Raw genomic sequence first — 16574 nt, forward strand, 5'->3', positions numbered from 1 at the left:
ATGTACCCAATTGATATTTGCTGTATCGTGTAACTGCGCTCCCGCAGTGTGCGTTTCAAAATAAAAGTCCATAGCGAAAGTTCTTCGGTACAATTATTTAACTTTAACTGTTTAACTGTTTCCAGTATTGGGAGTGGCATGTGCCCCTCGCTTCCTGCGCCCCTAACCATTAGTGAAATACTATATGTACTTGAATTGTTAAATACTAATGACGGAGCAGGAGTGTGTGGGGATGAGTTTTCGTGGGAACTTATTTTCACTAACACCGGAACCACCTCGGTTAGAATATCTGGAAGAACCACTGGAGGCTGAAGGAAGAGACAGAGCAGGCTAACATCGGGTCAGCAGGTGTTTCCATGTAGACATATGCATAAGTGTTCGTTAATAAAATGTAATTAGCGGGGTTATTGGTGACCGCAGTCAGTGAACAGCTTCGGGTGAGATGATACTGTAAAAGAGACTAAAGGATTGTGCCAAAGCAGCACTAAGTGGTGGACGTGCTCGATTTATGCTCTGCATTATAGGCTGCATCATTTCCGAATTGTCTACCCCTCTGCCAAACCTGGATGTATGAAAGTTTTTTAATGCCAAAATTTAAAACAATTAACACACTGAAGTACATGGCTATATCGATTAATAATGACGCCAATTAATATGCCCTAATAAAAAGCAATGCACAGGGTGATACTTCAGTGTTTATTGCAGAGGACGACAGTTATCTGCATATCTTACCCCCTGCAGATAGCTACTAGCCTACTGCAAGCCTTGGCACAAAATGCGCATAAAAACAGGCGATTAAAGGAGCGATTTATGTCAGTAACCAGTGTGCTGCCGAGTCCTGCTTTAAGCGTGTGAACAAAGCCATCCACTACAAAATCACGCTTATAAAAGAAATGTTGCTCTTAAATGTATGTTACAGTTGAACACTCATACGATATTCCAATTGTGTCATTTGTTTCGCAGTCGTTGTCATGGCGATGCGGCAGGCTTTGAAAGCCGTGCTGATTGACCTGAGCGGCACGTTGCACATTGAAGACACAGTGGTGCCTGGAGCCCCGGAAGCCCTCAAAAGGTCAGTTGGTACTTTGAGAACAATCATCTCTGCACCTGAGAGGCCATGGACAGATCAGTCAATGGCCTTCTTTCCACAATGTGAACATAACGCAAAGGGGAATGGTGTCATTTTATGAACATCAGGGAGTTTAACAAACATTGCTTAACATTGATGGCTTTAATTACTGTTGCCCCTACGCACTTTCAATGTTACGTAGTCCTTCCCCCAAAACTACTGAGGCTACTGAAGATTTATGTTACTTGTTACAGCAACGGAATTTCCTCTGGTTTCAGTTTCACCCAGAATCAGTGTTTCTCTGCGTCAGGTAAGAGCATTAGGTTTTGGCTCAGCCGGGTTCTCTTCTTTCAGGTTACGGGAAACGCCGTTGGCTGTGAAGTTTGTGACCAACACGACGAAGGAGAGCAAGCGGTCGTTGCTGGACAGGCTGCACCGGCTCAACTTCTCCATCCAGGAGCGGGAGATCTTCACCTCGCTGACCGCTGCCCGGGGCCTGGTGGAGCGGAGAAGCCTGCGGCCGCTCCTTCTGCTGGAGGACAGCGCTCTGGAGGACTTTGCAGGTTGGCGGGATGGAGGCACATGAAGTGCGGGGTCCTGGATGAGGGAATTAAGCTTTTCATAGGGAAGGCAGGGCAAAGAGAGGCTACTAGGTGTGCAGGAGTTTGAGGCTGTTCTTTACCGTACTCTCTGTGAAGTGTTTTCCTTTACCGTACACTCTGTGAAGTGCGTTCCTTTACCATACACTCTATGAAGGGTGTTCCTTGACCATAGTCTCTATGAAGGGTGTTCCTTTACCATACACTCTGTGAAGGGTGTACGGTTGGGGAACAGGAAGCACTTCTCTGGAGGGGAAGTGCTGCCTGCTCTGTTCAGGGCCCTTCTTAAATGTTTGTTCGTAAGGAAATATTTGATTCCTTTTCAGCAAATAGGATTTTCATATGTAGTCCATTTTCAGCTGACTGTTTGCTAGTTTACTGTGTTGTTTAACCATTTCATTACCCCTGCTCACACTTGTGAGACCATTAGGAAGTAACTAGTAGCACTACTGATATCATGTTGGATTACAAACATCCAAAATGGGAACATTTGCAAGGTAAAGTTTATCTGTTTTTTTATTCTATAGGTATTGAGACCAGTGATCCTAATGCTGTCGTGGTTGGACTTGCTCCCGACCATTTCAATTATCAGACACTCAACAAGGCATTCAGGTGAGACATTAGTGTGCCAGATTATAATAAATGTATATGGGAACAAATATATGCTGTCCTTGTGAACAGCATGAACATCCCTCTGAACCTTTTCATGTTTTTTTAGATTTATTGATCAATTCAGCTATGGGTAAACATATGAAATGACACCAAATGTGGTCAAAACTGGAAAAAAAAAAACCTGTGGTGAGCTGGTCTAGATATGGCCAAGAACTGTCATCAGCTAATTTCAAGAAAGAAATGTGAATTCTGCTCATAATTGAAGGTAAAAAGTAATCTTTCCCCCCCATTCTGGGTCCGCCCTGGTAATTCTTCCCCCGCATGCAGGCTGATTTTGGAGGGAGCGCCGCTGATCGCGGTGCACAAGGCGCGGTACTACAAGCGCAAGGACGGCCTGGCGCTGGGACCCGGCCCGTTCGTGACGGGGCTGGAGTACGCCACGGACGCCCGCGCCACTGTGGTCGGCAAGCCCGAAAAAACCTTCTTTCTCGAGGCCCTCCGGGACCTGGACTGCACACCCGAGGAGGCCGTCATGATCGGTGACGTGCGTGCTAACCTGGGACTTGTGTTTATGCCTGTTCCTTTTGGTGGATGTGCACCAAATGTTGCACAAATTTTATGCTTTTTATTTATCATATTTGCATGCATTGTTTGAAAAGCACGATTTGAATTAAAGTATTCTAAATTTAGTATTAAATTACTGAATGTGGCTCCATTCAAAAAGAAAGGAAAAAAATAGTTTTATCCCGTGGCTGAAATGGTTAAAGTAGTGAAACTCCATATCTTTATGTGTGGACCAGAGCCACTTGTCTGTGATTGCGCTGTAATAACAGGAGTCTGTTCCTTCCATCAGGACGCCAGAGATGATGTAGGCGGGGCCCAAAATGCTGGCCTTCGAGGAATTTTAGTCCAAACTGGTGAGAGCTTATAGTACAAAGCATGCAGCACAAAGACTAATCCCACAGCACTAATACTAAACACATAGCACTTGTACTAAACTTACAGCACTAATAATACTACACACACAAAATATTAAAAAGGGACTTCCAAAGACTAAATTTGAGTGTCAAAAAAATTATCTAAAATATTTATACACGCTACGCAACAAAATTGGTCTATCCTTTCATGTATCCTATCAATTAACGCATAACCTCTGTTCTCCAGGAAAATACAGGGCAGGAGACGAGAACAAAATCAGCCCGTTGCCGTTAGCGACCTGTGCCGGCTTCCCCCAGGCGGTGGACTACATCCTGGAGCAGCTCATGTGACCAATGAAATGACTCTGAGAGTTATGTACGGGTATGAGGTGTGACTCTTCACAGAAACTTCACAGACTCTTTGGATGCTTAAGGAATGCTGGGAAACGGTGGGCTGTGCTGAATGTGATTGGATGCATGGCTGTGTCACAGGCCCTGAAACCTCGCCCCTTTAAAGGAACAGCGCTTATTATGATGATCCTTTTCTGACTTCACAAACCAGGGCGACTCACATTAGTGTTTAACCGTGATGATGCTTATAAAAGGCAGTAAATGTAACAAAACAATACAATAAAATACATTGAGTTCAGTATAAACAGGGAAAAAGAATCCCTCTGAATCCTCTCTTCTGTCTCTTTACATCTATGGCTGCTTTCTCCTCTGCCTGCAGTGACAGACACAATGGAGGGAAAAGCTCCAAGCTCCACACACATGAAAGCATGCACGCACACACGCACATATACAAACCATTCTGTGTGACAAATATGCAATAATAGAGGAAATCAGGAAGGGGGCAAAGACTTTTTCACAGCACTGTATCCCTGCACACGCACGTGCACATGCATTCTCTCTCTCATACACATACAAGCACACACAGATTCCAGCGTACTCCAGCTCCTTCCTTTGTTTTTTGCAATATGTGAGTGTGCGTTTAGCATGGAAATGGAGCCACTGTGTTGTATGTCATTTTGGCTGAACCCTCTTCCGAAGACAACAGACAGGCAGCACACACAAAGGAAAGGATCTTGGGATAGTACATCCCAGCTGTAGAGTGTGGCAGGCTCAAGCAAAGCAGGACACTTCAATTATGAATCAAACAAGAAATTCTACAAAGTATGACAACTTCTGATGAATTGTCCATTTTATTATTGAGATTTTGTCTGTATTGTCATCATTGCCTCCTGTGCTAGCCAATATTTGATTTGTTTAGTACAATATTTAAAAAGTAATGTTAGAAAAATTCAAAACAGAATGAAAACATATTTTGGGAAATATTTTAAGGAAAAAGTATAACCGCTCTGTTACATTAAAAAGAGCAGTTATACTTTTCAGAATATCCAGAATATCACCTACAAAAAATGTTGGTTTTAAAAACGTGTAAGAAATCGGAATAAACCACTGACACAAACTCTAGTGATAATGTAGTGCATACACAAGATGGGACATTTTCTGTAGAGTTTAAATGACTGCATCACACCTGTAACAGGATTTCCATTGCTTAATACACATTTTTCAGCTGCTCTTTTGCATCTGTCCAGCAGGGGGAGCAGCACACGCCACTGATAGGGTTTCACAAAGCAAGGAGTACATGTGCAAGAAGCTGGAATAAAAACATCCAGAGCACAGTACACCTCCGTGTGTGTGTATGTGTGTGTGTGTGTGTATATAAGTGTGAGTGTGTGTGCGTGCATGCATGTGTGCGCGTGCGTGCATGTGTTAGTGTGTGTATGTGTGTGTGTGTGTGTGTGCACAGTGCAGATGTGTCATCTCACACTGACTGGTACTCCTTCTCCCAGGCCATATACTTCTCTGTTAAGTTCCTGACTGAGGGTTTTGTGTGCGCGAGCACATCCAGGAAATCTGCAGTTGTGACGGTTTCCAGCTGAATGATGGGCATCTTGGAGTTGCCTTTTAAGAAACATGTTTTGCCTCAGAATACCAGAAACACAGAGATGGGAACACAGTGCAGAAAGTGCCCTGGTGGGGGACTGATCCCCCTGGTGACCAAGGAGGTTAGTAAATGGTAAATGGTAAATGGACTGCATTTATATAGCGCTTTTATCCAAAGCGCTTTACAATTGATGCCTCGCATTCACCAGAGCAATTAGGGGTTAGGTGTCTTGCTCAGGGACACTTCGACATGCCCAGGGTAAATGGGCTTGATAGTCGATCACCTCGCAGACTGCACCATGCACCATGCTGACTTGGACCTGTTTTATTCAGGTCCAGCAAACTGGTGACATACAAGTCCTGCTATTTGAGTTTGAGCCTGATTACTACACACACCTGTAAGCGCTAATTATCTGTATTAATCTCATTAATGCTTAGTGTGGAAATGTGCTTTTGTTCCTCATGCTTGCAGTATGCAAGTAATTTTCCCTAATGATATTTATTGAAAGAGATATTCGCATAGTTGACCATGACCATTTTTACTTTTAATAATTACGCCTCACCTGCTTGATGATTTTCGAGAGCGTCAAATATCTTCCGAACGGGCCTCATGGCGGCCTCCTTGCATGCCAGCTTTACATCCGAGCCGGAGTAACCTTCCATCTCCTGCAACGGAAAAACTGTTCATCTCTCCTTCCATAATGTCACACTGGATAAGAGGTGCTGCTGAATGGCTAAACGTAAATGTGAATCATCACAGTGGCTTTCCGTGAAGGTTTATTATAGAGTTCTGCTTAATCTAATGAGAGAGGTTGGCGTCTTCACACCTGTGCAAGCACACTGTAGTCCAGCTGGGTGCGCAGTTCTACGCCCCCGGAGTTGCTAAGCGGAGGCAGCCAGTGAGTGATCATGGCCTGGCGAGCAGCTTCAGACGGCAGCCCCACCAGGATCCGTTTATCCAGCCGCCGCAGCATACCGTGGTCCAGCTCCCTGCCGGAGAGAGAGAGAGACAGCTAGTACCACAGTACTACACTTCCTGAGTCAGGTCTAGTACCACAGTACTACACTTCCTGAGTCAGGTCTAGTACCACTGTACTTCACTTCCTTAGTGAGGCCTAGTAACATTGTACTCCACTTCCTGAGTGAGGGCTGGGACTTGATTATTTTCCTCTAGATCACCTGAGCTAAATCGGACCCCCAACTCTAATGTAAAATGGCGGAAACTGACTCAAGGCCCATGGTAAGTAATAGAATTAATTAACATCAGTGCTCACCAGGGTAGGTTGGAGGCCGCCAGCACAAAGACAAGGTCATCGGAGTGCGCTAGTCCATCCATCTGGACCAGAAGCTCAGTCTTCATCCTGCGGCTGCCTTCGTGCTCTCCTCTGGTGGAAAGAAAACAGTCAGCATTGGGCCCTGAAGCCAGAGCAGGAGATAGCTTGGCCAGCGTGGTGAGTACGCTGCTGCGTGTCTCTGGGGACATTATTTCTTACTCTGATTTCACAGGTTCATTCATGTATCATGTGTCCTCTACTAAATCAGACAGCTGGATGTAAAGGTCAGGCTGTTGTGCGTGCCTGGGCAGTTCAAACAGACCACACAGCAGCCTAAATATGGTCACCTGCAGGTACGCTACTGTGCTAGTGCTACTGTGTTACTGCTCCTGAACTAGTGCTACTGTGTTACTGCTACTGTGCTAGTGTGGGCCTGATAGCCTGGTCCATTTCCCTTGGTATGACTCAAATGCAGTTTCTATGACTGTGTGCAGTATATTTGTAGAAAGGTGGTATCACTGGGTCAGGACCTCACCCTTGTCCTGTTCCCCTCTGGCTCATTACCGACTCCAGCTCATCTAGGAAAATGGTAGATGGGGCGTGGTACCGGGCCAGCTCAAAAAGAACCTGAAGGGGAAAGATACCAGTCAACTTAAAGTGCTGGAATGAGACTCTGTTCTCAGACTGTCAATTATCGTCAATAGAAATGGCTGAAACATAAGTGTACATTAGGCCATTCCACTCAACCTCAGAGCCTGTAAACATGAAACGGTGAGAAATTTCAGCACACAGAATTATGAAAGAACGGCAGGATCATTGAAGGCGTAACTGAAATATATATCAGTAGGGACTGCTGGGAGGCTCATCCGGTTAAGACTCCGTTCTTGTCCTAGTTCATGGTTGAGACCCACAGTCCAAATCCTGACCAGTGACTCTGGCCGGCATCACGCAGGGCAACAAATAATTGCAGAGAGTGTAGCCTGGCATTAGGGAGAGCTCAGCTGGCAGGGACCTGTGTCTTCTTCTCTAGCGTCCCCTACTGGCTAATCAGGAAGCTACAAGTCAACCTGTAAAGATGCAGAGGAAATGTCTTCCCCTGAGACTGTGTGAGCCAGATTTGTGAACTGGTAAAGAAGCAGCGTTTTGTTCCTCGTGCTTAGGAGGACACCGCATGCTCATCTGTGCTCTTCCTTTTTGATAGCGAAGGATTTTTGATAGTAATGAGGACTGATGTATGATTAGGCATTCCAAATAGGGGAGGAAAAGGGTGAAAAAGCAAAAAAAAAAAATAATTTCGGCCACTGACCCGAACCAACTTCTCAGAGTCTCCCCTCCATTTGCTGACGATGGTAGACGTGGAGATGTTGAAGAAGGTGGTGTGACACTCAGTGGCTACAGCCTTGGCCAGAAGAGTCTTCCCCGTGCCTGAGAGAGAGCAAAAAGGTCAGGGGGGAGAGACAGGTTCCAGTTTTGATCTCATTTCAGTGCTCCTTTTGATACCTCATTGTATTTTAACAGGCTTGGGGGGGCATTATTGTTTATTTCTGCTCTTAACTGGTTTATTTCTTATCTATCAGGGAGACAGATTCCAGGTTTGGTGATTCTATGATAAATAACTGGGGTCCCACAGGAGTCAGTACTGGGACCTGTATGTTCGGTGTGTTATATGTTACCTTTGGCCAGGTTATACATAAGTAAATTATCTTTTCACGTTTATGAAGATAATCATTGGGGGTGTATTACAGGAAAAATACAGGAAGTGTATGGTGTAAAGTCAGTGTAATGTGTAGGGTAAGAGGAAGGTAAGACTGGAACAGGGAGTTCCATGCACGTCACTGACCAGGAGGTCCGTACAACAGGAGACCCTTCCAGGGCGACAGAATGCCTGTGAACAGCTGTGGATACTAGAGAAAGAAAACGGAATATGACACAGCATTAGCATTTCCTCAGTCATTTGGATTTCTACTGCTGGCTTAAATTAAACAACCTGGTTTTAATTCACAAATACAATACGAACCTATGCTTTATGTGCGATGTGCACCAGGTGTAAAAGGTCCTAATGGGCAAACTCTGTGCACCCAGTATGCTGTGTGAATGTTATACATCTCCTGAATCAGTATTGGCATTGCCATCCATAAAAATAACCCAGATGTGCAGATCCGGACCGAGCTTCTCGCGTGTCACAAATTAATTGAGTAACGGATTTAAGCGAGTCTTTTATTATCCTTAATGCAGCACCGCCAGTTCATCAGTCAACCGACGCGTTTTGCCGCGTGGAGAGCGGAGACCCGCCGCTTCGCAGACGAACGGCGATGTGACACCGGCGCAATTTCGGAATTGATTTTCCGGGATAGGTCGGGGTCATGACTAGGATGCAGCCTTGGTAGGGGGGTTGTATAAAATACACGGTTCGACAACAAGCCGCCGGGGAAAAAGAATGTCAGGGGACAGACACTTATTTGTTGTCATCACCACGCGAGTGAATCATGAAGGACAGGCTCTTAAGTGCCGGATTTGGTGGTATTCAAGTATGGATTTAGTGTCACCTTAAGAAATAACCGGGCCGTGCTTCCCAGTACCCTTTAGTGGAGACATATTCAGAGTCTAATCTGGGAGGCAGGGTGAGAAAATATCACGGCGTTTTGAGGCCTCGCACCTTAATGGGGTAGACGACAGCCTCTTTGACTAATCGCTTGGCGTCCTCCAGCCCGATAATGTCGTCCCACCGCACGTTGGGGTTGTGTAAATAGATATCCTTTAGGAAAAGACAGGAGAGCGATGGGAACCTTAGACCTTCATTAATACACGTTCACACGCAAGCTGAATATGCCCAATGTGACAGCTCTGTGCTGCCCTCTGCTGGTAAGAATGTTACTGCACACATACTGTCAGGTTTGAGTGCGTCTGCTGTTCTAAACTGTGTTGTTTGCATTATTGCAACATTATTTTAAGAAAATCTGTCTGTCTTTAGTATGTGCAGTTTCCATTGAGCTGTGATGAGAAATAACTGCTTCATGCATAGTGTGACCTGTCTTTCCTGACAGGTACAAAGTTAACCTAACGAGTTGTGAACAGAATAAAGCACTGAGTCGTTGAAATAATCGTCCTGATTTATATTTGTGCATAATCAGCAGAGATATGAACCCCCCTTACCCTGCTGATGACAGCGGCCAGCTCCCTCATCTCACTGTTCATCCCACTGAAGGCACTGAGTGGCTTGAGTAGGCGCTCCTGCCAGAGGGAGGGAGGGTTAGGGAAATGGCAGTATTAAGTGGGAGAGGGTTATGGTTAGTGAAATGGCGGTATTGAGAGAGAGAGATAGATAGATAGAGAGAGAGAGAGAGAGAGGGTTAGGGTTAGTGGAATGGCAGTATTGAGAGAGAGAGGGTTAGGGTTAGTGAAATGGCAGTATTGAGAGAGAGAGAGGGTTAGGGTTAGTGAAATGGCAGTATTGAGAGAGAGAGAGAGAGAGAGAGGGTTAGGGTTAGGGAAATGGCAGTATCAAGTGGGAGAGGGTTATGGTTAGTGAAATGGCAGTATTGAGAGAGAGAGATAGAGAGAGAGAGAGAGAGAGAGGGTTAGGGTTAGTGGAATGGCAGTATTGAGAGAGAGAGGGTTAGGGTTAGTGAAATGGCGGTATTGAGAGAGAGAGATAGATAGATAGAGAGAGAGAGAGAGAGAGAGAGAGGGTTAGGGTTAGTGGAATGGCAGTATTGAGAGAGAGAGGGTTAGGGTTAGTGAAATGGCAGTATTGAGAGAGAGAGAGGGTTAGGGTTAGTGAAATGGCAGTATTGAGAGAGAGAGAGAGAGAGAGAGAGAGGGTTAGGGTTAGTGAAATGGCAGTATTGTGAAAAGGAGATTTTGATCTCAGTCAGACTGGATAAATGAAGAGCAAATAAAGGTCTGTCCTAAAGGAATCAATCATGCAACAAATTCACCAAGGAATACATTTTCTACAAAGAAATAATGAAAAATAATATCTCACAATTTCCTGATTTCCTTTTACATTAAATAATGACCTTCTTGATGCGCCATATAGAGTTCTACACATAGTGGCATTAGCCAATAAGAGAGCACACAATCACAGCAAACTATGGAGGGCCCTACCGAGGGTTCAGGGTTGCAGCTCAAACCATTTGTGGTATTGCAGGCGGCTCCTTTAATGGCATCTTGGATCAGGCCTCGATAGTCAATCAGGTGTCCCTGTGACAGAAACAGAAGGACAGGTAGACACAGGTGAGGTCCACACCCTGTGAAACACACTGAAATAGTTGGGTCTTTCTGAACAGCCAGGTTTATGGGAGAAGAAGGAACATTAGACAGACACCAGTGGGCATCGTAAGGCCAGAACGGACAATTCAGCCAATCAGGGCTCATCCTTTTCTAGCGGGCACTGTGCCAGGATTGGTCTTCAGCACCATGGTTCACTGCTTTGAGATTCCTGGTTAAGCTATTATAGCACAAATAACCTTCTGTGTGGGAAGATGCTTCTCAGTACATATCACTGGGAAATTTAGCATGACCCACTTCTACATGACTCCTGTGTACTATGCATGCCCAAATGCCCTTTATGTGTACTACACATGCACCCTACATGTACTACATATGCCCTCTATGTGTACTACATATGCCCCCTACATGTACTACATATGCCTCCTCCTATGTTCTGTGGTTACGCTGACTAAACACATTTCATAGGAGAGGCATCACTTCCACATCCTGAGGAGGAAGAGGAGTTTGCGAGTGTTGGTCACCTTCATCATGTGACATCCTTACCCGCTTCACCTGTGCCTCCTCCGCTGCCCCGTTCCGCATGATGGGCGACACGTTCAACCCAAACTCCGCCGTCTCGTGTGCGGCGGACAGACCGTTCTCCTGTAGGAGGCACTGTTATTACACCCCACACACACACACACACTGCACCGCCAACTTGGGCTGCGTAAAGATGTCTCTGCTCATGTGGCATACATCCGGGCACTTTTCACATACTCAAATGTACTGAATAGACTTTGCTCGTGAAGCATACTACATACTCATTTTGCATCACAGTTAGTATGTTACGTGCAGATGGTACACAGTCTCAAACACAGCCATAATATAGTCTGGTCTTCCCTTTGTGCAAACTGGGTCAAGGGACCAGGGTCAAATATTTAATTATCTGCGCAATGAAACATGGCTAAATTTAGCCGGTGTTGTTAAAATGCCACAGTAAGCACAGGGTACGAGACAGACTGTCTGAACATAAACACGCTGTGTCCTGCGGCAGTGCGGTGTGTGTCAGCCCATCCCTCATCCCTCAGCCACTGGCCTCGAGGTTATTAACGAGTCTGTCACAAGAAGAGACCGCTTAAAACAACTTCTGGAAAAAAAAAAACCGTCCTGGATTTTACATTGTGAAAGCTACAAGGTTCCCTGGACCGAATGAGGATTTAGACTATCGCCTTTCCACAGACCGAGTCCCTCCAACAGACCCCATCCTTCCACGGTCCTCAGCCTCTCTATTTCCCCTCTGTAAATTCAAGCTAAAAGCTAAGCCTGTATGCTGCATCACTTCTTATTTCTCAGTTACAGTTGTGTGTGTTGCTCCAGAATTTATTCATGTGAAAGTACTTTAAATATTTAAGTAGGTATCTGAGCCAGGTCAGTAGAAGATACCGCTTTCTCTGGGACCTGTATGCTAAGCAGACCTGGGTCAAATATGTATTTGTTTTGGATTAAAGTACTTTTCTACGCTTTACTGATCTTGTCTGGTGTATTGGAACCAATGAAATACTCTCAAAAAGTGCAAACCTCGCCTTCTGGTCATATTGGCAGGCTCAGTTACACCAGGCAAGATCAATAGAGCACAGAAAAGTATTTGAATCTGAAATAAATACGTATTTGACCCAGGTCTGATGCTAAGTGATAACAGCTGAAAAGGAGAAGGGCAGACTCACTCACACCACTGTCTTTATCCACGTCCCTGACGGCCATCTTGGACTCCGTCTTCTTCAGACCGCATTTGGATGTGGGCCGCTGACTGGAGTTTATCCTGGGTAAGGCTTGAGTCCCCGTATAGGGGGTCCTGCGGGATAAAATTAGCACAACTTACTATACTCCCATCGGTAATTACATGTGCCCAAATGTGCCCAAACTAAAATGCAAGGCTGCGCTTTCGTTTTACGTTTATTTGGAAAGCACTTTGAACACTTTGGAAAGCACTGTACAAATGAACTTATTTTGTAATTATGGACTGAACTAGCAGTGTTCCCTTAAGTCACAGTAGTGCTGTTCTCTGCCAATTTCCTGAAAATGAAGTTGCACACAGAGAATGACAGTGAGATTAGATACTGATTGGCCCATCTATTATTACTCTAAGGGTGACACACCAGACACAAAAAAAAAATGAAAAGATTATTCAGTGCTCACCTCTTTTTACCACAAATTCTTGTCGATTTGTTGTCACCTACATTTGAATTAAGGAAGCAATTAAAATTTTAATAAGTTTATGCGCATGTTTATACAAAATTTACATTTACTACCTTCCCCAGAAGGACAGAGAAACAATAAGAAGAGGTGTATTATTATTATTATCATTATAATACATGTGTACCCCTCATGATGACTTTATAGCTAAAGGCTACCAACACCTGCTTAATAATAATAAGAAAAAGAATTATCGCTGCTTGCACTTTCTTCAGTTCAAAAATTATTAAAAACTTCTTAACTGTCATCCCACGAGTGACAACTGCAGTTAAAGATAACTTGATTGCTGTTAGCAAGAGTGGATTTTGATAAATCATCTCATTTCTAACACCAGTGGTACTGATGGTCCAGACATTTCCTTACTGCATAGGGACTCTTGAAACCATAGCAAAAAAATATATTGTGTGACATCTGAATAACATGCGTTCAAAAAGAAACAACGAACCTGTTTCTGGTAATCTTTTTGTAAGCTTGGGATACTTCTGGAACTTGATGAAATAATAACTCTCATACTCCATGATGATGGTGTCCAAGTCCACATTGTCGCAGACTTCAAACCTACGCAAGCCTAAGTTGGTTTCTTGTTCTAAAGTGCAGCCGGTGTCCACATATCTGAGAAAACCAGTAAGAATGCTGTAAATAACATGAATGCACAAGACTGCCGATCATTTGTGTCCCCTGGAGATCCACAGGGACCGGCACAAGTACAGTGGGTGTTTTACAGAGGTGGACTGTGGATCAGTTGTGGCCCCTGGAGATCCACAGGGACCGGCACAAGTACAGTATATGTTTTACAGAAGTGTTCACGAGAGCTGAAGTCCAGGGTAAGTTTAACTTTCTAGTTTCTGAATACTTTACATCTGCACGTTTGAATATTTCTGAATGTACAGTATATTGTGCCATTTTTTTAAAAAAACAACAGTAAACTGACTCTGGGCCTTATATACTTTATTCCCATTACCTTATTGGAGGGAACTCTCAGATGGTGGGTCTCGTTAAAGACTGTTCTTTGAACAGTGACCTGTGGTCGAGGCCTAAGACCCTCAATACTGTGGATCTGCAGGACTAGGACAGGGCATAGTTGCCGGTACTTACCCTTCATCCATTAAATAGTTGAAAATGAGTACAAGTAAACTTCTTCTTCTGGCCTCTGTTCGCATCTCATCCTGAAGTGAAGGAAAAATTAATGATTGGCAGGTCTGCCTCCATGTATTTTTTTCAAACCCATCACTCGTGTTTATCAGTTTGGGCTGCCCATTTGCAACTGTTTTTTAACACCCAGTATTGCCTTGGGATTACATTTACTTGTTCATTATTCAGACATTTGAGACACTTGTTAATCAAACAAAATAAATTAAAACTGGTTGAGATCAATAGCCACTTTGACTACCCCGTTTTTGCAGTCAATGTAGGGAGTTTATCCACACAGATAAAGATGTTGTCATCAAAAGAAAAAAAAAACACAAAATAAAAATGAATGTTAGCTTATTTGACCAGGTATCATGACTACATTATGTAATTGTTTAATTTCCTAAATTAAATTGAGAATGATGATATTCTTTGATCAACTAATTATTTTAAAACCTTTTCTCTGGTTGGACATTCCATGCTTCCGAATTTGCACGTTGTTTTTTTTTTTTTTTTAGCAGCTTACATTTTTACTGACAGGCTACCTTGCTGACTAAACAGCGCCACCCACAGTTCCGACACCAGAAAGCTGGCATTCGCCGTCGCCGTCGCCTAGCAACCCGCTCCACCACCCCCAGCAACAGATACAATGCGGCAGGGGGGGACGGAAAGCTAAACATGCTAAACTAGCTAATCTCATAAAATAAAGTGAACAAAATCTATTGTGACAACATACAAATATGGCCCTTCGTTCTCGACAGTAAAGAACATTAATGTCTGCTAACGTATACATGAAATAAAGAAAACAACCAGACACCTAACGTTAGTTTTGGTTATCGTTTTATAGACCAGATGTAGGCAATGGTAGGTAGACTAGCTTGTTGAGTTAGCTATGAAACATTACATCACTACTCATTTTATCTAACTAGACCTAGCTCGTAAACTAAACAAATACATTGTCATTAATTCAATTAGGAAAACACTGCTGTCTCTCGACTTAGCAAACAATATGTAGACTAGGCATAAATTTTACTTGTTGAATGACACTTGGTAGATTAATTTCCTTCACACTAAGGACATAAAGCTGATGAGATGGGCTCAATACTTACTGCCTCTCTGGCTTGTTTTGATGTTTTGATGGCTTGATATGAAAGTTCCATTGTTGGTTGTTAGCTAGTAACTTAGTTTTCAACCTGTTACTTGACTCAGTCAGCAAACGAGCCAGCCAGCTAAATTATAATTGATTAAACAACCGGATTAACTGCATGCATCTCGTGTGAGTAGCTGTAATATTTTTAACCCAAATACATAACATCACCAGTTCCGTTATCCCACTTCTGAGCAATCATCAGCTGTTGTCACGCTTGTGAAACCACAAAATTAGCAGTCTGAACGGTTGTGTCGTCCAGTGAGAGTATATAGCGCCACTAGGTGGACCAGCGTGTGTGAGAAATAAAGGACTGTAGGAAGATGGTGGCGAAAATTACAAGATATACAAGTTATCATGCAAGTCAAGTCAGTCGAGTACGGTGTCTGTAAAATGTTTTCTCTGTCTGGTAACGCGGTGGACAAGCACTAAGATCAAACTGCTTTCAAAATATTAATATTGACACAAAAATTCAAGAAGTACGCAGGAATTAACTAATCATCTTGAGAGCAAGCTCAAAAGCAAACTGGCTAGTAGGCAAGCAAGCCAGTCTATCTGTCGACCTTGTAAGAAAATGTGGCAGCATGAAAAAAGTAATCATATTATTGAATTTGGCACAGTACCCAAAACAAATGTCAATCCTACTGAATAAATATACAGGATGAAGCTCTGTGTAGAATGGCAGTAGTCTTTATTTTCTTTTCTTTTTTTATTGACAAACTTGATTTATTGTTACAGTTGCATTTGCATCAGAATATCTAAATGATTACAAGACATTACAAATGAATCTGCTACCAGATATAACTAGTTTTTGGGGGGTCTCTTTTCAGGGCGCAATGTGTTTTGGCTCTGTGTTACAGCACATTGGTTTTGAAATGAAACTATATATATGAGGTTAAAGTGCAGACTGTTAGCACTGTTTTCAGGGTATTTACATCCATATTGGGTCAAGTGCGGCAATTGTTAACCCCAGTTTGTCACACTGCCAGCATAGCAGCAGGAAGCAATAAGCAGGGCACTCTCTTGTTGCTCAAAGTGTAATAAAGTAACAGTATTTCTCTCCATTGTCACCCCCTACTCTCAAAAGGATAACGAGAACCACAGAACACAACTTCATACTGCAGATAAATAATACATTTCAATATTTCCAAGTATTTCTCTGCATGTTTGAAGACTCTAGAGTATGCCTGAATGCAAGCTGGCAGCACAGTGGAATGGCTGTCCATGAAAAGAACTGGATATATATCACTGTCAGTCATTGAAAGCTACAACTCTGAACCTCAGGACAGTTTTCAGCAAGAAATTATGCAAGCACTTTACAAAGAAACGTAATGAATGACAAGTTTTTTGTGTGTTTTTCCCAATATGATTTTGTATCTGCTTAAATTATTTTATTTGCTATTTTGAAGATCA

General features: G+C 43.4%; 2 protein-coding genes across 4 annotated transcripts; one reads left to right on the forward strand and one right to left on the reverse strand.

Annotated features, from left to right (window-relative positions):
• Positions 1-247: 247 nt before the first annotated feature.
• hdhd2 (haloacid dehalogenase-like hydrolase domain containing 2) lies at positions 248-3863 on the forward strand. Of its 3 annotated transcripts, none has more exons than XM_035390047.1 (7): positions 248-340; positions 964-1072; positions 1424-1632; positions 2196-2280; positions 2608-2824; positions 3134-3197; positions 3445-3863. In XM_035390047.1, the coding sequence occupies exons 2-7, from the start codon at positions 972-974 to the stop codon at positions 3546-3548; spliced, it is 780 nt and encodes a 259-aa protein (XP_035245938.1). In that variant the 5' UTR covers positions 248-340; positions 964-971; the 3' UTR covers positions 3549-3863. The 3 variants fall into 3 exon arrangements, with proteins under 3 accessions (XP_035245938.1, XP_035245940.1, XP_035245939.1); XM_035390049.1 differs by having other exon boundaries at positions 285-348; XM_035390048.1 differs by having other exon boundaries at positions 301-437.
• A 510-nt stretch (positions 3864-4373) lies between these two features.
• katnal2 (katanin p60 subunit A-like 2) lies at positions 4374-15423 on the reverse strand. The gene is made up of 16 exons (XM_035390185.1): positions 15124-15423; positions 13982-14052; positions 13332-13498; positions 12830-12866; positions 12362-12485; positions 11198-11296; positions 10529-10624; positions 9575-9652; positions 9078-9176; positions 8262-8325; positions 7728-7846; positions 6957-7048; positions 6422-6532; positions 5975-6137; positions 5711-5813; positions 4374-5165 (listed from the first exon to the last, which is right to left on the reverse strand). Exons 1-16 carry the CDS (start codon positions 15172-15174, stop codon positions 5026-5028), a joined length of 1614 nt encoding a protein of 537 aa, XP_035246076.1. The 5' UTR covers positions 15175-15423; the 3' UTR covers positions 4374-5025.
• Positions 15424-16574: the final 1151 nt, after the last annotated feature.

Source organism: Anguilla anguilla, chromosome 14, assembly GCF_013347855.1.
Source record: "Anguilla anguilla isolate fAngAng1 chromosome 14, fAngAng1.pri, whole genome shotgun sequence".
NCBI lineage: Eukaryota > Metazoa > Chordata > Actinopteri > Anguilliformes > Anguillidae > Anguilla > Anguilla anguilla.